Source organism: Heptranchias perlo, chromosome 1, assembly GCF_035084215.1.
Source record: "Heptranchias perlo isolate sHepPer1 chromosome 1, sHepPer1.hap1, whole genome shotgun sequence".
Lineage (NCBI taxonomy): Eukaryota > Metazoa > Chordata > Chondrichthyes > Hexanchiformes > Hexanchidae > Heptranchias > Heptranchias perlo.
Genome location: NC_090325.1, coordinates 170,195,055 through 170,218,325, shown reverse-complemented (window position 1 = coordinate 170,218,325; position 23,271 = coordinate 170,195,055). Strand labels below are relative to the sequence as shown.

Sequence of the window (23,271 nt, the reverse complement as noted above, 5' to 3'; positions counted from 1 at the left end):
ATCTGGAGTACTGTGTACAATTTTGGTCTCCTTACCTAAAAAAGGATGTACTTGCCATAGAGGGAGTGCAACGAAGGTTCACCAGACTGATTCCTGGGATGGCGAGACTGTCATATGTAGAGAGATTGAGTAGACTGGGCCTGTATTCTCTAGAGTTTAGAAGAATGAGAAGTGATAGGAACATAGGAATAGGCCATTCAGCCCCTCATGCCTGTTCCGCCATTTAATAAGATCATGGCTGATCTGTGATCTAACTCCATATACCCGCCTTTGGTCTATATCCTTTAATACCTTTGGTTGCCAAAAAGCTATCTATCTCACATTTAAATTTAGTAATTGAGCTAGTATCAATTGCCGTTTGCGGAAGAGAGTTCCAAACTTCTACCACCCTTTGTGTGTAGAAATGTTTTCTAATCTCACTCCTGAAAGGTCTGGCTCTAATTTTTAGACTGTGCCCCCTACTCCTAGAATCCCCAACCAGCAGAAATAGTTTCTCTCTATCCACGCTATCTGTTCCCCTTAATATCTTATAAACTTCAATCAGATCACCCCTTAACCTTCTAAACTCCAGAGAATACAACCCCAATTTGTGTAATCTCTCCTCATAACTTAACCCTTAAAGTCCGGGTATCATTCTAGTAAACCTACGCTGCACTCCCTCCAAGGCCAATATGTCCTTCCGAAGATGCGGTGCCCAGAACTGCTCACAGTACTCCAGGTGCGGTCTAACCAGGGTTTTGTACAGCTGCAGCATAACTTCTGCCCCCTTGTACTCCAGTCCTCTAGATATAAAGGCCAGCATTCCATTAGCCTTATTGATTATTTTCTGCACCTGTTCATGACACTTCAATGATCTATGTACCTGAACCCCTAAGTCCCTTTGGACATCCACTGTTTTTAACTTTTACCATTTAGAAAGTACCCTGTTCTATCCTTTTTTGATCCAAAGTGGATGACCTCACATTTGTCTACATTGAATTCCATTTGCCACAAATTTTGCCCATTCACCTAATCTATCAATATCGCTTTGTAATTTTATGTTTTCATCTACACTGCTTACAATGCCACCAATCTTTGTGTCATCGGCAAACTTAGATATGAGATTTTCTATGCCTTCATCTAAGTCGTTAATAAATATTGTGAATAATTGAGGCTCCAAGACAGATCCCTGCGGGACTCCACTAGTCACATCCTGCCAATGTGAGTACCTACCCATTATCCCTACTCTCTGTCGCCTTTCGCTCAGCCAACTTCCTGACCAAGTCCGTACTTTTCCCTCGATTCCACGGGCTTCTATCTTAGCTAACAGTCTCTTATGTGGGACCTTATCAAATGCCTTCTGGAAGTCCACATAAATAACATCCATTGACATTCCCCAGTCCACTACTTTAGTCACCTCTTCAAAAAATTCAATCAGGTTTGTCAGGCACGACCTACCTTTCACAAATCCATGCTGGCTCTCTCTGATAAACTGAAAATTCTCGAGGTGTTCAATCACCCTATCCTTAATTATAGACTCCAGCATTTTCCCCACAGCAGATGTTAGGCTAACTGGTCTATAATTCCCCGGTTTCCCTCTCTCTCCTTTCTTAAAGAGCGGAGTGACATGCAATTTTCCAATCTAGAGGGACAGTTCCTGAATCTAGAGAACTTTGAAAGATTATAGTTAGGGCATCTGCAATGTGCTCACCTACTTCCTTTAAAAACCTGGGATGGAAACCATCTGGTCCTGGGGATTTGTCACTCTTTAGTGCTATTATTTTCTTCATTACTGTTGCTTTACTTATGTTAATTTTATCGAGTCCCTGTCCCCGATTCAATATTAGTTTTCTTGGGATTTCCGGCATTCTATCCTCTTTTTCTATTGTAAATACTGACGCAAAGTAATTGTTCAACATGTCCGCCATTTCCCCATTGTCAATGACAATATCCCCACTTTCAGTTTTTAAGGGGCCAACACTGCTCCTGACCACCTCTTTTTCCTAATATAACTATAAAACTTCTTCGTATTGGTTTTGATATCCCTTGCAAGTTTCTTTTTATACTCTCTTTTTGTAGCTCTTACTATCTGTTTTGTGACCCTTTGTTGATCTTTGTATCTTTCCCATTCGCCAGGATCTGTGCCATTTTTTGCCTTTTTGTATGCCCTTTCCTTATGTCTTATACTGTCCTCTTTAGTTGTCCATGGCTGTTTTTTTGGCAAGTAGAGTTCTTGTCCCTCAGGGGTATAAACCGATTCTGTATCATGTTAAATGTTTCCTTAAACATTTCCTACTGATCATTAGTAGTTTTACCCATTAATAGATTTGCCCAGTTTACTGTGGACAGTCTCTGTCTCATCCCATTGAAGTCGGCCTTACCCAAATCTAGAATCTTAGCAGCTGATTCACTTTTTTCCCTTTCAAACACTACATTGAACTCGATCATGTTACGATTGCTATTGGATAGATGTTCGCTTACAGTTAAGCCGTTAACTAAATCTGGTTCATTACTCATTACTAAATCTGGTATGGCTTGCCTCCTTGTTGCCTCTAGGACATACTGCTGTAGAAAACTATCCCGGACACACTCAAGAAATTCACTACCTCTCTGACAGTTGCTAGTCTGCTTTTCCCAATCTATATGAAGGTTAAAGTCCCCCATTAAGACCACTATGCCTTTCTTACACACTTGTCTAATCTCGGCATTTATACAATCTAGCACTTCAGAGTTGCTGCCAGGGGTCCGATGCACAATTCCCACTATAGTCTTAGATCCTTTCCTATTTCTCAATTCAACCCATAAGGTCTCTGTTGGCTGCTGACCTCTCGTTATATCCTCCTTTATCATTGAAGTGATTTCATCTCTAATCATTAAGGCTACTCCTCCCCATCTTCCATTTTCCCTATCTCTCCTTATAACCCGGTATATTTAGTTCCCAATCCTGACCATCCTGCAGCCATGTCTCAGTAATAGCTATCATGTCATATCCTCCAATTTGAATTTGAACCTGTAGTTCATTTAATTTATTCCTTATACTCCGTGCACTTGTATATAGAACTCTTAGCTGGGCCACACACCCTAGCCTGACCTTCAGCTTTGATGCTGGGTTAATCGCCTTACGCCTTCTAGTTTTCACTTTCTCTGTAGTGCCTAAAGTACACTTTCTTTCTGCTGCTCCACGCTTTTCCCTTTCACTTGTTCTTGAACAACCGTTTGTACTATTTGTATTGTAAATTTCCCCTGGGTCTTCCCCTCTCTTGCTGCTCTCAACTTTACTCCCTTCTGACTCCCCGCTCAGGTTCCCATTCTCCTGCCACCCTAGTTTAAACTTTCCCCAACAGCACTAGCAAACACCCCCACGAGGACATTGGTCCCGGTCCTGCTCGGGCGTAACCCGTCCCGCTTGTACAGGTCTCACCTTCCCCAGAGCCGGTCCCAATGTCCCAGGAATCTAAATCCCTCCCTCCTACACCATCCCTGCAGCCACGCATTCAACCGGGCTATTCTCCTGTTCCTATACTCACTAGCACGTGGCACTGGTAGTAATTCTGAGATCACTACCTTTGAAGTCCTGCTTTTTAATTTATCTCCTAACTCCTTAAATTCACCTTGCAGGACCTCATCCCTTTTTTACCTGTGTCGTTGGTACTGATATGGACCACGACTATTGGGTGTTCACCCTCCCCCCCTCCCCAGATCTCATTGAAACATACAAAATTCTTACAGGGTAGATGCAAGAAGAATGTTTCCCCTGGCTGGGGAGTCTAGAACCAGGGGTCACAGTCTCAGAATAAGGGGTAGGCCATTTAGGACTGAGATGAGGAGAAATTCCTTCACTCAGAGGGTGGTAAATCTTTGGAATTCTCTACCCCAGAGGGCTGTAGAGGCTCAGTCATTGAGTACATTCAAAACTGAGATCGATAGATTTCTCGATATTAAAGGCATCAAGGGATATGGAGATGGTGCAGGAGAATGGTGTTAAGGTAGAAGATCAGCCATGATCTTGTTGAATAGGAGCAGGAGGGACCAGGTGGCCTACTGCTGCTCCTATTCATTATGTTCTTATGACACCCATTGGGTGGTAGTGCGTTACTGTCGGACTGTTTTGTGCTAAAGTGAGGGGGATGGGTGGTTGTGCCAGGTGGCATGAGTATCTCAAATATCTTTATTTTTGGGCTGTCAATATGAGAACCTGTGAGAGATGAGGGCATCCCTGGCAGCAATGTGCGCAGCTGGTCTAGCGCTGGGTGCACCATAGTCACATTCCTCCTTCTCATCCTCCTCCTCCTCAATGTTGCCGTCAACAGAGGATGATTGACAAGCACCTTCGTCCTCGACCATCTCTAAACCTCTCTGCAGCGCAACACGATTACCCTGGAGAACCTCGCTGGCGAGGACTGAAGGGCTCCCCCAGACCTGTCGAGGCATCTGAAGTATCTTTAACGTGGCTATGGCTTGCTCAATGACACACCTGGTGGTTAAGTGGCTCTGGTTGTATCGTTCTTGTGCCTCGTTGGTAGGGTTCCTCACAGGTGTCATGATCCATATTTGCAGGGGGTATCCCTTGTCTCCAAGGAGCCAGCCCTTACGTCTGTCTCCTGTCTGGAAGAGGGCTGGAATGTTTGACTGGTGCAAAATGAAGGCATCAAGACAGCTGCCAGGGAGTCTGGCGCACACCTGCAGAAATCTCTCATATAATATAAAATAAAAGCAGAAAATGCTGGAGAAGCTCAGCAAGTCAGGCAGCATCTGTGGAGAAAGAAACAGAGTTAAAGTTTCAGGTCGAAGACCTTTCGTCAGAACTGGAAGATGTTAAAAGCAGAAATCTCTTGTTGTGGTCGCACGTAGGCTGCGCATTGATGGAGTGATAGCCATTTCAGTTAATGAATATTTCTGGTTCATGTGGTGGTCTTCGGATTGCCTCGTGTGTGCAATCGATTGCGCCCAGAACCCATGGAAAGTGAGCCAGAGAGGCGAAACCCAGTGCCCGCACATTCTGGCTGTTGCTGTCACAGGGAAAGTTTACATAATCGGATGCCCTGGCAAACAACCCATCCGTCACCTGCCTTATACACTTATGTGCAGATGATTTTCACACCCTGGAGATATCACCGGTGGCATCCTGGAAGGATCCAATGGCCAAGAAATAGAGGGCAGTGGTTACTTTTACTGTGACAGGCAATGCGTGGTCACCAGGTCCAGCTGGGAGCAGCTCTTACTGAAGGAGGCTGCAGATGTCTGCCGACTCAACCTGAGCCTATATAGGCACTGCTCCTCAGAGAGGTCCAGGAAGCTCAGTCTCTGCCTGTACACCCTCTCACGTGGGTGGTGCCTCCTGCTGTTCTTCAGATCCTTGTTGCGCACCGCTGTCTTGCGCACCTGTAGATCCCAGAACTCCATAACGTGCTTGCCGTGGATGGTGATTTTGCTCCTCCTCAGATGTACTGCATCTCGCCTCCGTTTCAATGACGTCTTGCAGAAGCCATGGGAAACTCATGCAGGTGAAGTTACATCAGTTTCTGTTGCAGAATCCGCAAAAAATTAAGTACCTCAACTGTTTAAATGACCTAAATTGCCTCTAACAATCTGGCTGCTGGCATTAGGTGGGGACGAGACTTCTGGCTTTTGGTTGTGCGTGCACGCATGCATCCAAACGTGCCTGGGTTAAACCTGGAAGTGGGCGCATTGAAGCTGGGATGTGGTCCCGCTTCCAATATTATCATTTTAACCTCCCACCCGACAACAATCCACCCATTCTTTGGGGTTAACATTCCCCCCAATATGTTTTAGAACCGACATACTGGATTTAGTGATGAGTAATGAACCAGAACTCTGACAATAAGGAAATGTCTTGCAAATGGTTACCATATTATGAGTGAATTTGATATTAAATTTGAGAGGGAGAAGGGAGAGTCACAAACCAAGGTTTAAAGTTTAAATAAGACAAACTTCAAAAGGAATGAGAAATTAAACTGGGCTGAACTGTTAATGGCCCACAGGCAGTATTTGCTTTGATACAAAACCTGTACAATCCCTAAAAGCCAAAGGATCCACTTGTGTAGTGAAGCAACCATGGTCAACAAAAAGTCTTGGCTCAGTGGTAGCAGGTTGTGGGTTCAATTCCCACTCCAGGGACTTGAGACGATAATCCATGCTGACACTGCAGTGCAGTACTATGGTGGCGCTTCGCCATCACAGGTGCCGTATTTCAGGTGAACTGTTAAACCATCTGCCCTCTCAGGTGGATGTAAAAGATTCCATGGCACTATTCGAAGAAGAGCAGGGGAGTTCTCCCAAGTGTCCTGGCCAATATTTATCCCTCAACCAACACCACTAAAACAAATTATCTGGTCATTATCTCATTGTGTGCAAGTTGGCTGCCCCATTTCCAACATTACAACAGTGACTACACTTCAAAAAAGTTCTTAATTGGCTGTAAAGCACTTTGGGATGTCTTGAGGTCACGAACGGTGCTTTATAAACGTAAGTTTTTTTTTAAAACTTATGGCAAGAGACAGTATTAAGCCAAAAGAAAAGGCTTATACAAATGCAAGAAAAAAATTGAAAATCCAGTAGACTTGAAGAGTTATAGACAGCAACAAAGGGATGCAAATAAAGTAATGAGGTGCAAAAAGGGAAATTGAAAAAAAATCTTGCACGGGATATCAAAGTAAACCGCAAAAGTTTTTATAAATATATTAGGAGAGAGAGAGAGAGTGCTAAAGGGGAATATGGCCCTGTAAAGAAAAATGCAGGCAAGACTATGATGAATGATAAGGAAATGGCAGATTTGTTAAATGAATGCTTTGTATCAGTTTTCAATGTGGACAAAGAAGACAAAATACCAGTGGTACAAGGGAACCTAAAAATAAGTCAAGGGGAGGAATTTAGTGGATTTAATACATGTAAAAAAAATGGTAATGCAGAAAACAATAGGACTTAAAATAGACAAATCTCCAGGTCCTGATGATATCCACCCCAGGGTATTAAAAGAAACAGGTGAGGAAATTGCAGATGTGTTAGTCATAATTTTCCAAAAAGCTTTTTAGATTCAGGAATTGTGCCTTTTGATTGGAAAATTACAAATGTCACTCCATTATTTAAAAAGCGAAGGAGGGAGAAACACAGATAATTTCAGACCTATCAATTTAACATCAATTGCAAGGAAGTTACTGGAATCTATCAACAACAATAACTTGCATTTAGATAGCATCTTTAACATAGTAAAATGTCCTAAAGCGCTTCACAGCAGCATCAAACAAAACGTGACACCGAGCCACATAAGGAGATATTAGAAGAGGTGACTAAAAGCTTGGTCAAAAAGAAAGATTTCAAGGAGAGGTAGAGAGGCAGAGTGGTTTAGGGAGGGAATTCCAGAGCTTAGTGCCTAGGCAGTTGAAGGCACGGCCGCCAGTGGTGAATTAATGAAAATCAGGGTTGCGCAAGATGCCTAAATTGGAGGAGCATAGAGATTTCGGAGGGTTGTAAAGCTGGAGGAGGTTACAGAGATAGGTAAGGGCGAGGCCATGAAGAGATTCAAAAACAAGGATGAGAATTTTAAAATCAAGGCTTTGGTAGTCCGAGAGCTAATGTAAGTCAGAGAGCACAGGGGTGTTGGGTGAATGGGACTTGGTGCAAGTTAGGATACGGACAGCAGAGTTTCAGATGAGCTCAAGTTTATGGAGGGTGCAAGGTGGGAGGCCAGCCAGCACAGCATTGGAATAGTCAAGTCTAGAGATAGCCAAGGCATGGATGAGGCTTTCAGCAGCAGATAAGTCGAGGCAGGTGTGGAGATGGGTGATGTTGCGAAGGTGGAAGTAGGCGGCCTTGGTGATGGAGAGGATATGGGGTCGGAAGCTCATCTCAGGGTCATATAGGACGCCAAGGTTGTGAACGGTCTGTTTCAGCCTTGTACAGTAGCCAGGGAGAGGAATGGAGTCGGTGGCTAGGGAACGAAGTTTGTGGCGGGTACCGAAGACATTGGCTTCGGTCATCCCAATATTTAGTTAGAGGAAATTTCTGCTCATCCAATACTGGATGTCGGACAAGCAGCGTGGCAAATCAGAGGCGGTGGAGGGGTTGGGAGAGGTGGTGGTGAGGTAGAGCTGGGTGTCGTCAGCGTACGTGTGGAACCTGGCATTATTTTTTTTTATTCGTTCATGAGATGTGGGCATCGCTGGCGAGGCCAGCATTTATTGCCCATCCCTAATTGCCCTTGAGAAGGTGGTGGTGAGCCGCCTTCTTGAACCGCTGTAGTCCATGTGGTGAAGGTTCTCCCACTGTTCACAGCACTCCAAGTGTGGCCTAACCAAGGTTTTATATATCATTAGAGACAGAGTGAATGAGCACTTGGACAAGTATGAGCTGATCAAAGACAATTACAGCATGTCTGACTAATCTAGTTGAGGAGGTCACTAGCATGGTGGATCAGAGTGTATCTATGGATCTTCTCTATATGGATTTCCAGAAGACATTTAGTAAGGTTCAGCACAAGAGATTAGGAAAAATAAGAGCACACTGAATTGGAGGATGACATGATTCGGTAATTGGTTGGGAGGTAGGAGTCAAGGAGTAGGAATAAAGGGAACATTCTCTGATAGGTGCGATGTGACAAGTGGTGTTCTCCAGGGATCATCTTTTCACCATGTATATATTAATAACTTGGATGAAGGAATAGAGAGTTAGATATTCAAGTTTGCAGATAACGCCAAGTTTGAAGTTACAATAAATTGAATAGGTGAGAGTAGGAAGTTAGAAAGCCTACCCGAGTGGGCAAAACTATGGCAGATGGAGTTCAATGTGGGGAAGTATGAGGTCATCCACTTTGGAGTCAAGAAAGACAAATCAGAATATTTTCTTAACGGAGAGAGACTAGGAGCTGTGAAGGAGCAAAGGGATTTCGGTGTATGTACACAAATCACTAAAAATAAGTGCACAGATACAAAAAGTAATCAGAAAGGCTAATGGAATGTTGGCTTTTATCTCAAGGGCGTTGGATTTCAAAAGTGAGGAAGTGATCTTTCAATTGTATTGAACCTTGGTCAGACCCCATCTGGAGTACTACATTTAGTTTTGAGAACTGAACCTCAGGAAAGATATATTGGCATTTGGAAGGGGTACAGTGCAGATTCACCAGAATTATATCAGGGCTTTTGAGGACTGGTTGAATAAACTTGATAGATTTTAGTTGGGTAGGGGCATTAAGGGATATGGAGCAACGGCAGGTAAATGGAGTTGAAGTACAGGTTAGCCGTAATCTCACTGAATGGTGCCAGTGTCTCGAGAGGCTGAATGGCCTACTCCTGTTCCTATGTTCCTTTAGTTGTCTGCAGCCACCTCCAGGAAATCGTATTTTAATATTAATTCACACATTTCACCATGTTACATTTTTAATCACAATTTCAATACTTACATTTCTCTTCCATTTCTATTCTCTGTAACTGCTATCCTGAGCTTTCTGTAATATATTAAATTTATGCCGATACTCCCAGTTAATGCCTAGTTGATTGAATAAATGTCTTTTTAAGAACGCGATCGAGGAGTACAAGAGCAATGATAGACACCAACGATCAAAACTCTATGGAACACAATGGTTCCTGTGCTCCTAGGACTATTGATGTGCCATCTGATTAATATAACTGGTCTGTTTCATCTGTAAAATTGGGGTTTCACTTGGTTATTTTTGTAGGGAAGGGTCATGTTGAAGTGTTGCAGAGTTGAGCCTTCTTCCATGTCACACCTAGGAAATTGAACCCAAGAGGCAAATTGTACATAATGTTTGGAAGGAATAGTCTCAATAGGTGAAATGACCTTTTTTTTGTTTCATTGGCACAGAAATGGGGGTAGGGTTGATGCAATTAAAAGAACAAAATTGGGGTGGCATGATGATACAGGCTTCTGGGCCAGAGAGGATAAGCACTACAATTGAGACCAGATGTTTTTTAAATCAGTTAGATAGCACGATTACTTACGATTTTGCCTTGTAGTTCATTCTGACAACTTAATTTGCAAACTGAAGCTGAAACTACATAGACTGCACACTCAAATCTTTAACTCACAATTTACAGAAAGAGCATGAGCATAATGAGACTTTTTTTTATTACTCAAGAACACTTACATAGAATTACATAGGGTCTACTGCACAGAAACAGGTCATTCGGCCCAACAGGTCTATGCTGGTGTTCAGGCTCAATACGAGCCTACTCCTATTCACCTAACCCTATTGGCATATCCTTCTATTCCTTTCTCCGTCGTACTTATCTAGCTTCCCCTTAAATGCATCTATGCTTTAGCCTCAACTACTCTATGTGGTAGCGAGTTCCACATTCTAAACACTATGACAACATTTCATTTACCCAGCTCTATTAACATGAAGGAGGATTAATGCTGTTACTTGAAAGGGTTTCTATAGCGACGTATGTTAAATCAGTTGATGAAAATGCTGTACTATGCAGACTTATAATCACATACCGATTAAGCTTTCTAAGAATGGCTTTCATATAACTAGCTTTATTAGAAAAATTCCCCACTTACCACTCTTACTTTGCATTTCAAAAAGAACTTTTCAACAATTTACATTCCTAAAACTGTTGTTATAAGTCACCACATTGTACTGTACTCAAGCAAAAATGTCTATGCAGTATTTTTCAATTATAGCAATAAAGAATGATCCAATACAAAGCCTGGTGTGAATCACACCTATCGCTGTACAGAAAACATTCTAGTGAGGTGGCTTAAAAAGAAAAATTTTAAGGCTAGAGAATCCTTTCTGCTTAATTATGAGCCTCCCCTCCCCACCCCAGCTCTACGTGAGGAAATATCAGGGGGTATCAATAGGGGTAAAATGTCAAAGATTGGTTCGGAGTTTACAGCAATAAAACAAATTAAACGATTTGTGGAAAGGGACTACTGGTTGAATGGGCACATACAGCTTCCCTCATGGAACCTCCTATAGCCCTAGCTCCCATTATTTATCAATTAGTATTCATCATTACAAACCCTTAACTGTAAAAAAAAAGGCTCTTATATCTGCTGTTATAGAGAGGAGGCACTTCAGAGGAGTAGCTGTACTTTCCCAGAGGAACTTGAGACAAAATGTGTCAAAGGTCCTTCATTCTCCCTTGTCCTTCTGCTTGGCTCCTTTCAATGTGCAACAGCAGGATAAGATAGCACTTATTCAACACTAGCTTTCACTTGTCATTTTGCCCTAAATAAACAAAAAGCTTGGTGTGGTTCAGTATACAAATGGGAAACATGCAGAAGCAAAGACACTCTTTCTTGAAGCATAAAACATACAATTCTGTTTGAAGAAACCCAAAAGAAAGCATTGCAGTCAAGGGAAAATCTTGAGACTTATCTTCAAGCCTGTACAGTTCATCTTCCTCCATTATTATCTTTTCTATTTTGGCATAAACTGAACAATATCTCTGAAAGTCTTTGCTTAATCATAGCTAGCTTCAGGCAAGGATTAAGATACTAAACAGTCCCTGGCAAAGTCTGGCACTCCCAGAATGCTGTTAAGACAAAAAAGGGTTTTAGACTTCTACATACATTATACTGAAGGAGGACAATGCTCCTTTTAGCATAGGATACATACGGGGTGACCAATGAAAAGTGCAAGCTTCACAAAATCTACTGAAAGTTTTCAAACTATGGTTTTTGTGCAAGGCTAATGACATAATGTTTGCCCAAAAACAAGTTAATCAACTCTTAATTAGCACCCACAAAAAAACCTACAATAAAAGAGGATTCAATTGACATAAAACCACCTATCTCCTGAGAATTTGACAGTGGCATTTTCATCAGAAATAGGGAAAATAGAGTAAATTTTAACCCCCCAAGAATGGGTGGATTGGAGGCAGGTGGGCAGTGGAAATGCTGTTTTTGGAGCGGGACCGCATCCCGGCTCCAACGTGTCCACTTCTGGGTTTGACCAGGACGCATTTGGATGTGCGCCTGCTTCTGACACCCAGAAGTCCCGCCGGCGATATTTAAAAGGGCCAATTTAGGCTTTTAAACCAGGTAAGGGGATTAACTTTTTGTGTATGGCGCAAAAATAAAAGTCTGGTGCAAAAATAAAACAGGAAAGGTGGCTCAACCGTGGCTTACAAAAGAAATTAGGGATAGTATTAGATCCAAAGACGAGACATAAAATTGCCAGAAAAAGCGGCAAGCCTGTGGATTGGGAGCAATTTAGAATTCAGCAAAGGAGGACAAAGAGATTGATTAAGAGGAGAAAAAAAGTATGAAAGTAAACTAGCAGAGAACGTAAAAGCTTCCATTAAAATGTCAAGAGAAAAAGACACCATTTACATCCAAAGTGGATAACCTCACATTTATCCACGTTATACTGCATCTGCCATGTTCTTGCCCACTCGCCCAACTTGTCTAAATCACATTGGAGCCTCTTTGCATCCTCCTCACAGCTCACATTCCACCCCAGCTTTGTGTCGTCTGCAAACTTGGAAATGTTACATTCCGTTCCCTCATCCAAATCATTGATATATATTGTGAATAGCTGGGGCCCAAACACTGATCCCTGCGGTACCCAACATCCCGGCTCTCTTCCACGCACAAGACACACTTAAGCGCTGGCTCCTTGGAGATAAGGGATACCTCCTGCAGACATGGCTCGTGACACCTTTGAGAAACCCACCAACGAGGCACAGCAGCGGTACAATGACAGTCACATCACCACCAGGTCCGTCAATGAACAGGCCATAGGAATGCTGAAGATGCGATTCAGGTGCTTGGATCGATCTGGGGGAGCCCTTTGGTACTCACCAGCGAGGGTGTGCAAAATAATAGTCTCGTGTTGCATCCTGCACAACATCACCCAACAGAGAGGGTTATAGGTGGAGGAGCTTGAATGTGCTCATGAAGCATCCTCATCTACTGGTAACATCAAAGAGAAGGAGGGGGAGGAGGAAGAGGGAGAAGATGGGTAACCCATCGTCGGAGCAGCGGCTCACATGGCTGCTCACGATGCCAGGGAATCACTCTTATCCAACAGGTTCTCATAATGAAATCTGCAATATGAAGATAGTGAACTACTAAGACCACCTGGAGCAAGCACCACCACCACCTCCCCCCCTCCGTTTGCAGTCCTTCAGCCATGCATATACCCACTGTACACGTGCCAAATGGGTGGCATCAAGTCTTGGCGTTCATGATGAAACACATGAAAGGGCGATTTCACAAAAAGGGACTCAAGAATGGGCAAGACGTGGCAGTGGTGGTGACAATTATAACATTTAATGTGCATTTAACAAAAAACAAATATAAATGAAAAACATGACATTCCGTCCAACACCCTTGTGCATACTCCCTTAGCCTTCATCTTCCTAGCGATTCTGGGTGGTGCACTCTCTTTGGCTTCAGCAGAAGTAGTAGCAGGTTGCTCAGATTCATGCCGACTGCTTTCGGCCTACGATCTCTGGGTTTTGGAACCTGTTAAGGCCCCGCCAAAGACCGCTCCACCTGCACCGGGGCAGGGGCAGACCCGGACGTCAGGAGAGGAGGCAGCATTGCGGGTACTGATTGGGGGGGGGCGCAACGTATGTGATGCAGGAGTGCTTGGAGTGGAGTCCCCACTTCCATGTCCCCTTTTGCCATCATTCCTCTCCTGGACAGCAGGCTGGTGAGTAGATGTGGCACTTTAAGGCCACGGATGAAGTTTAAGGCGGCAGACATGTTGACATCCAGAGTCCGCATGGCCATTGTCATATGGCCTGCATAGACACATTAGAGAGCTGTGCTTGAAACTCAATGGAGGCGGCCACTCTCTCCATCGAAGACATTCCCGCACTTATCTGCGCCACCAAACCACTAGCAATAGAGGTGGACTCCTCCATCCTATCCACTATTGTGGAGAGTGTGCGTGGCATCTTTTCCATTACCTCGCAAAGGTGGAGCTGTACCTCGATCGTTCTCACTCTCAACGATATCCCCTGGGGTTCAGCATCAGCACCAGCTGAGCAGAGCTTGGAGAGAAGTGCGCCCCCCGACGTGGACTCTCCACAGCTGGCCCTGCCACCAGTGTCTACTCGTGCACACTTGAGTGTTGAATCACCAGGTGACAACCAAGCTATCTGCCTAATAGGACCCCCGAAATGCGAATATCTGCGCTGGTGCATGGCTGGATGTGATGTGATGTGATGGTGTACCCTCAGGAGGAATTGAGCTCCTCTGAGGAATCGCCTTCTTTCATGGCGTGTGCCTCAAAATCAATCCTTGAAGGCCCAGGAAGAGAACGTAAAGCAATATTAACAATCATCGCAGAAGTTAGTTTATAATGAGGATACTGAGGTGTGCAACAGGTCAATCGTTGATAACATCAATTCATGATGTGTGTGAAGGATATTAAAGTTCTGTCATCAGCCATTTGCAGGTTGCCAGTCTCGCCACCACCGACGGCCAGGCATTCAGCCAAGTGGCTCAGATCCAACACCTCCTCATCCTTATCTGCAAGGGGCACTATTTGTGGTGGCCCCCGTCCAGTCCTACTCCTCTCACGTGCATTTTGCGGGAGAAAGAACAGACCTATAAGTGAGTGAAGGTGACATGGTCACCCTGTGGATGCACTGCTTTCAGTGAGGCTGCCAATGAAACAGATGCATCAGAGGGTGACTGTCACATTGTATCAGGATTGGGATGAGTGGTGGGCTCCCAAATGGGGAGGTGAGGAAGTGCACAGAAAGTGAAGATAAGTTTACGATGAGACTTAAGTGAGTGTGACGAGTGATGTGATGGCGTATGCTTGGCAAGACAGAGTTGGGGGGGGGGGGGGGGGGGGGGAGGGGGTAATGTCATTAAAGCGCTTCCTGCATTGTATCCACGACCTTACCAGTGTTCCTGCTACTTAGTTCCTCTGCCACCTCCAGCCACGCCTTCTTGGTGGCAGCAGGGCGCTTCCTCCAGTCAGCAGGCTATAGTATCTCCCTTCTGCTCCTCACACCAGCCAATAGCAACTCAAGAGAGGAGTCGCTAAAACGGGGTACTGCCTTACTCCTTACTCCTGTGATGCTGCATCTCTGAACATTCCTCCTTTCTCCTTCAAAATCCATGCTTGCAATGGCCCTTCAAATACTCCAGTTCACAGCATGTCATTCGGATGCGCAGTATGCCCGCTGTGCAGCTAGGAGACACGGAACCCGGAAGTAAAATTAAGGGCCTTCAATTTAGTCGCAATCGCTCGAGCCAACGCACACAAAATTTTTCCGGGTTTCCCACACGACTATTTACAAACCCCCTGCTGAGTTCCCGCCTCTATGTTAAAATTATGCCCAATATGTCAGCATTAGTCATATTTGGCAAATAAAATATATTTATTTAGCTGAACAACTAATTCTTAGTGAATGCATATATGTATTGTTCCAGTATAGCTACAACACTGGCATCTACCTGACAATGTGGAAAATTGCCCAGGTATGTCCTGTCCACAAAAAGCAGGACAAATCCAATCCGGCCAATTACCGCCCCATCAGTCTACTCTCGATCATCAGCGAAGTGATGGAAGGTGTCGTCAACAGTGCTATCAAGTGGCATTTATTCACCAATAACCTGCTTACCGATGCTCAGTTTGGGGTTCTGCCAGGACCACGCGGCTCCAGACCTCATTACAGCCTTGGTCCAAACATAGACAAAAGAGCTGAATTCCAGAGGTGAGGTGAGAGTGACTGCCCTTGATATCAAGGCAGTATTTGACCGAGTGTGGCACCAAGGAGCCCTAATAAAATTGAAGTCAATGGGAATCAGGGGGAAAACTCTCCAGTGGCTGGAGTCATACCTAGCACAAAGGAAAATGGAAGTGGTTGTTGGAGGTCAATCATCTCAGCCCCAGGATATTGCTGCAGGAGTTCCTCAGTGCAGTGTCCTAGGCCCAACCATCTTCAGCTGCTTCATCAATGACCTTCCCTCCATCATAAGGTCAGAAATGGGGATGTCCGCTGATGATTGCACAGTGTTCAGTTCCATTCGCAACCCCTCAAATAATGAAGCAGTCCGAGCTTGCATGCAGCAAGACCTGGACAACATCCAGGCTTGGGCTCATAGGTGGCAAGTAACATTCGCGCCAGGCAATGACCATCTCCAACAAGAGAGAGTCTAACCACTTCACCTTGACATTCAACGGCATTACCATCGCCAAATCCCCCACCATCAACATCCTGGGGGTCACCATTGACCAGAAACTTAACTGGACCAGCCACATAAATACTGTGGCTACGAGAGCAGGTCAGAGGCTGGGTATTCTGCGGCGAGTGACTCATCTCCTGACTCCCCAAAGCCTTTCCACCATCTACAAGGCACAAGTCAGGAGTGTGATGGAATACTCTCCACTTGCTTGGATGAGTGCAGCTCCAACAACACTCAACAAGCTCGACACCATCCAGGACAAAGCAGCCCGCTTGATTGGCACCCCATCCACCACCCTAAACATTCACTCCCTTCACCACCGGCGCACAGTGGCTGCAGTGTGTACCATCCACAGGATGCACTGCAGCAACTCGCCAAGGCTTCTTCGACAGCATCTCCCAAACCCGCGACCTCTACCATCTAGGTCAAGAGCAGCAGGTATGTGGGAACACCACCTGCACGTTCCCCTCCAAGTCACACACCATCCCGACTTGGAAATATATCGCCGTTCCTGGGTCAAAATCCTGGAACTCCCTTCCTAACAGCACTGTGGGAGAACCTTCACCACACAGACTGCAGCGGTTCAAGGCGGTGGCACACCACCCCCTTCTCAAGGGCAATTAGGGATGGGCAATAAATGCTGGCCTCGCCAGCGACGTCCACATCCCATGAACGAATAAAAAAAATGTATAAAACTTTTTTCAAAGTTAAATGCAAGAACCCTTTTTGTTTTTGAAATTATAGAACAGAATCAGTGTTGCAAAATATTGATTTTGAGAATTAATAAAGACTGTCTTTAGGTAGTAACATTTTAAAAAGGTATTAGTAATTTGTTAGCTTTTCTGCCAAAATATTAAAAATGCAATCTTTATAACATCATCTTTTATATAACCCAGCAACCTGAACTCATTCAAGGTAGCACTTTCAATACTTATTTTTCTCACCAAGTATATTTTTAAAAAGTCAATTAACGCAGATAATAAATGAACCTTCACTTCAGAGCACAGGACACTTCGGCTTTCTCTTGCTCAAACAAACTCCATCATAAAGCTTTGATTTAAGTCAATACAAACACTACAAAAATCTGCTTATGGGAGCATGCATCCATTCTGCAAGGGTGCAATAGAATCCATCCATCAGCTGATGCAAAAAACGGATGATTGAGTCAGCACCATATCAGTCACATGAAGTCGGTTCAAAGCTGGTCATTTTAGTCTTATTTTACTGTTTAGTTTCTACAGATAACCTGCATTATTAGAGTTTGCCGTGGAAAGTAGCATCGACCTTTTGTTTTGTTAAGTTGATTCTACTGGTCTTGCTAAAGCTACATGAAATTATAATTAAAATAATTCAAGAAGGACTCATTTAAGTCCTTAAATACAAAAAGGTTTAATTATGAAAATTGTAAAATAAAACCAACTTGCATAATTTCTGAATTGATTAACTGACTCAGCATTCTCCTTTTGGCAAGAAAGTCTAACTTTACACTGAAACTCCCAAATTGTGAATATATTCAGTCTTCATCAAATAGACATTAACCTCCTCCATCAGCTTTCTTTCACCATACCCAAAGACAACTTTTCTAGAAGTAGACAAAATTAGTCCTGAAAAAATGTAATCTAATTTTTTTAATCTTAAGTTATCCAAAATGAAATATAAAATGTTTTAAGATAATGGAGCTGTGAAAATTATTAAAATAATTGCACCAAAGTCTTTTGATAATCTAGTCTTTTTGGTTTTATTAAGAAAAGGAATTATAGATAGTGAGGAACTGCATCTTTCACTAATAAAGTATGTTATGCATAATGATACGTCTGCAGCAATGATTATAAATTGAGTTTCAGACTGTGACATTCCTGTTTACTAAAATGTAAGGATGTAAGTAGTATGGAACGAGAAAAGACCATTCCTTCTAAGGGCCAGTCAAAATCACAGATTCTAATCAAACTATTCAATTTTCTGGCGACCAACCTCCAATAAGATAAAATTCTTTGAAATTTATCCCTAATACAAGAGGACAATCAAATGAAACTCCAAAATATCAATCCATCCTGCAATCTGTGTCACTCAACTCCTACCAGTTACAATGCTCATAAGAGTACTTGACCTGCTCTATCTATACTCACTTATCTTTACAACCATAAATCTTGTTTTGAACCAGATACTGAACTTTATTTTTTTTTTAAAAAGGAAATTAATAATCAACATAGCAACAAATATTTTTGTTGGCAGTCTATTTTATGTAAATATATTTCTAATCTCCAGTTTTGCTTGAGGTTCACGTCTTCTAGTTCTGTGATTATAACCCAAGTTACATTTCCACTCTCCATGCCTATAATTGTTTTAAAACGTTTAAACAGTTACCATGTTGGTAAAGCTGTGACACTAGTAAGAAATGGTCACATTTATTGCCAGACTCTCAAACTAAGCAAGTCATATAGAGTAACCTTCTATACTAGATACAGGATTTGCCAGTAATCAACTGCAGATTTCCTGCCAAAATTACATTGCTCATCATTAATTTTCCTGTATCAATGTCAACATGCACCAAGAAAACAGCACATTGACAGCAAATACTGGCAAAAAAAAAGAAAATGGAATATAAATTCTAAGTAATATCAAAGCTTAAGAAAATATTAGAAACAAAATACCAGAAAAGATATGATTCCAAACTTAGTTTGGGATCCCATATCTGCTTCATCACAAAGGCTGCCTAATTCCACCTCCGTAACATCACTCGTCTCTACCTCTGCCTCAGTCCATCTGCTGCTGAAACCCTCATCCATACCAGTGTCATCTCCAGACTTGGCTCTTCTAATGCTTTGCCGCCAGCCTCCCACCTTCCACCCTCCATCAGCTTATGCAAAACTCTGCTGCTCATATTCTAACCAAGTCCCGCTCACCCACGTTTGCTGACCTACATTGGCTCCAGGTCCTCCAATTTAAAAATCTTGTCGTGTTCAAATCCCTTCACTGCCTTGCCCTTCCCAATTACTGTAAGCTCCTCCAGTCCTTCTGCGCTCCTCCATGAACTCTGCTCTCCCCCAAGAACTTTGGCCCCTTATGCATCCCCCACTCCCTTTGCCTCATCAATGGTGGCTGTGCCTATCTGTTCAGGCCCAAAACTCTTGAATTCCATCCCTAAACCTCACCACCTCTCTCTCCTCCTTTAAGACCCTCCTTAAAACCTACTTCTGACCAAGCTTTTAGTCACCCATTCTAATATCTCCTTCTTCGGCTCAGTGTCAATTTTTGTCTGATTACATTTCTGTCAAGCACCTTGGGGTGTTTTTCTACGTTAAAGGCACTATATAAATACACATTGTTATTATTTTTGACTTCAAAATTGTAATTTCAGAACTCAGAAGATGATGATGAATTTTATGCTTTATTCTTATGGTCTGCATTATCTCAACCTCTCTACCAGGTTATCCCTTATGGGGATTCTATAAATTACCATGAAATTAACTCTAATTTATGTAATGCCTACAAGGATAAACCTAGTTAAATGTATATTACAGGACTATTGCTAAGAATAAATTCAGCAAGTACCAGAGCAAATGGCAAGTACTAGCAGCAGATGTCAGCCTTGGCTCAGTGGTAGCACTCTCACCTCTGAGTCAGGAGGTTGTGAGTTCAAGCCCCACTCCAGAGACTTGAGCACATAAATTAGGCCGACGTTCCAGTGCAGTATTGAGAAAATGTTGCACTATCAGAGGTGCCTTCTTTCAGATGAGGCTTTAAACCTAGGTCATCTGTTCAGATGGATGTACAAGATCTCATGGCACTGTTCAAAGAAGAGATGGGAGATCTCCTGATTTTCTAGCCAACATTTATCTCTCAACCAACATCACTTTAAAAATGATTACCTGGTCATTTATCTCACCGCTGTTTGTAGAACCTTGCTGTACACAAGTAGCTTACCGCATTTCCCTACATTACAACAGTGACAATACTGCAAAAGTAATTCACTGGCGGTGAGGAAGTTCTGAGCTTGGGAAAGGCACTATATAAATGCAAGTTCCTTCTTTTTCTTTTACTGCAAGCAACTAGTAAGATGCTTACTTATGGCTAAAGTGTGCCAAAAATACAATTTAAAAAAGAAAATTCTGAATAGTGATCACAATTTCTTTGACTGCAGCTTGTTTCCCATCACAGCACGGTAATGCACAGCCTCTGGAAAAACAATCAGCTTTCAACTCTTATTTTTCTGCTAGTTAATAACAGCAGGATATAAAGTGAGCTTTAAGAGATTATAGTGCACCTGTATACATTTTAAAGTTCTACTTAAAAAAGAAAAGTAAAACTTGGTTTGAATGGTATTACCACAGACTGAACACAAAATAAGTTTGCATTACTCCAGTTATAACACATCAGAATAAACAACAAATCGATTGAGCAGGCGACAAATCTGCCATTCAAAGTGCATAACTTTGGATATTCTAAACAACAAAGCACAGTGCTTTATAAATGTCAACAGAATTGCATCTTTACAACAACTTCAATCATCTTCTGTATTTAAGACGTTTGCACTTCTGCCCGTTTTGATTTTCTTACTGCTTTAGGTCTCTTCACACTATATACCTTTCCTGAAAAAGATAGTAATTGAGAGACTTACTCTCAGTTCTCTAACTGATGGCACTTTTGAGGCAGCCACTAGTGGTGTGTCAACTAGACTCATCCTCTCCTCTCACTTCCCCTTAATGCATCTGGGGAAGCACCTACCTTTGCTATGTACTAGATTTTGATCGCTCATTCCAAACAATAACCATCTAGTTAAGGAATTATAAATATACTTCCACTCCATGGCAAATACTGCTCATCGAATGTTATTTATAAGGGTGGATTTTCATGACCTTCGCCCCCAAGGTATGCCTAGTTCCATCAGTGCAAAGGTAAGGAAAAAGGGACAGACACCCAGATTGCAGAGGTTCTACCCTTTTACGTAAACCTGGGATTTCCGGTTCTTCCCTGGGGGAAGGGTAGAGTTTAGCCTTCATCTGAAGTATGCGCTGGTCAGCTGGATAACGAGGTACGATGGGGCGTTCCTGACCTTCATCTCATTTCCCTGTTGGTCTACTTGCTGGACACCCCAGGGCAAGGGTGCCTGAAGAACATGGCGCTGTTGTCTGCTCCCAGACCTTTGTGGACCTGAGGATCCGCAGTGGTATGGGACAGGATGAAGACTTGAAGGTGAGTACTGAAACATCACTCTAAGGCACCTCCAAAATCCATCGGGAGCTAGAAGGTGCTGATCTCCAAGCCAAGATGCAGCTGCAGAGAGACACTGAGTACACTGTTCCTGTCTAGCGCCAGGATGGGGGTGGCACTAAAACACTGGTGCTAAAAGTGTGTTATATTTTTTCTAATATCAATCAGGAAAGATATACACTGTGATAGGAATATGATGCTCCAAAGGACTCACATTCATTTCATCGGCGCAAAGAGACTTTCGCTTTAAGAAAAACAATGAAACAGCCTCCTGTATTGCTAGTTTGTCCTATTAGTTTTCAGCGATCAGTAGAAAATTCACCAGTAGCCGGATGCAAATAAAATTCCATGGATGCACTCGAGCATTGATGGACTTTACTCTGCTACTCCCTCTCCACAGAAGTGTGACTGAGCAATGGCTCTGCATGGATACTGCTCAAATAATGCCACTTTTGTACCAACATGTACAATGTAATGATGCATTAATGTTTAATTGGAGCCTAATTGGAGTGGACAGGCTTCATTTTTAAATGAGTTTACTAAGCAATTCTGTAGTTCATTTTACAAAATCAGCCTTCCCAAACTTTTTAAAAAGACACCGTAATAACAATCTTGCACATACCTCTTCCTTTGAATTTTCAGATTCCAGCTTTAAAGTTAGATACATAGCAATATGAGGAATGTTGCCAATTCCCATTTGGAGATCTGTGGTGTCTTGACCCCACAAGAGTTTCACCAGATTGCTAACAGTGGAAATTGGTTTAGCGATGTGTTCGAAAGACAGACCAGTTCCTACTGGGTCAGGGCTGGAAGTTTCAATTGTGAGTTTCACCTGTTGAAAATCATACAAAGGGAAGATTGAAATCACTTAAAGAAAATAATATTGGAGATAGAATCGATGCTGAGGAAACGGGCGAATTATCAGATTTAATCTTTCAATTGCATTTACACTATTCACTTACTGTGTTTCCAATATAGGACAAAATTACCTGTATTTTTAAAGCAAGCTTCAACTTGACTCGCCCTTTGATTTCTCCTTCCTTTTAATCATTCAGATGAGTGACTAATCACTGCTCTATTTGTTGCTGCCATCGATAGTTTTAATTAAAAACATAAAAGTGTAGCCTTTTCAAAGCTCCAGAATCTGATACAAAGGGATGTTTTGTTCTTTAGGACACATCAGTTTCACCTGAAATCTCAAACTCTATACAGCTACATCATGTTTGAGTCAGTTTAATCCTTTTCAGTATCAGAAATCTCTTTCAGCTTTTCAAATAACGTACTGCTTTGGACATGGAACTTGTACTTGAATTACTTTTGATAATTTCAAAATGCTGAGTATTAAAATAGATAACCTTAGAATATTCAGAAATATCCAAAGATATTGTCATTTTCTTAGAAATGCAGTATTCATCTGTGTATAAGCCACTTTCTAAAGCAAAAAAAATCAGTTTAAGTTGGACATAACCTATATGCAGGTTAACAATTATTTATTTTCCCAGCCTGGGGGTGCAGGTGGACATCTCAAATTTGGAATGTGGACTATATGCAACTTAATATGGTACTTCGAAAACTAAAATATACACTGAACATGCAACGCAACATGATCAGCTGCAGGTTTCTTCTCTGTAATCATGCAGTAATGAGTTACAAACTTCTTTTAAACATCTTCCCTTGATAGCATCATACTGCGCTGTTGCCACTCCAGTTCACACAGAAAGACAACTAAGGAGTGCTTAACTACAGAACTATTACCAAAAATAAGAACTGCAATCCACTTAAGATTTTTTTCTAAAGTTGCTGAATCCTGATATAAAGCACATCCATAGATAGCTTCATTACTTCAAACAGCTTCTGAAAAAGAATAGGAGCAATTACATACTTCTACTGGAAAAATTAGACAATGTAAAGCAGTATCATTTTTAGAGTTGGTTAAAATATACC

The 23,271-nt window shown here is 42.5% G+C and overlaps 1 protein-coding gene across 4 annotated transcripts in view; it reads right to left on the bottom strand.

Moving 5' to 3' along the window:
- intu (inturned planar cell polarity protein) overlaps positions 1-23,271 on the bottom strand; it is a 224,653-nt gene that overhangs the window by 72,654 nt on the left and 128,728 nt on the right. For all 4 annotated transcript variants that reach the window (XM_067993504.1, XM_067993495.1, XM_067993513.1 and 1 more), the window contains exon 4: positions 21,950-22,159. In XM_067993504.1, the coding sequence (XP_067849605.1) occupies positions 21,950-22,159 (210 nt within the window). The remainder of the gene's footprint in view (positions 1-21,949; positions 22,160-23,271) is intronic.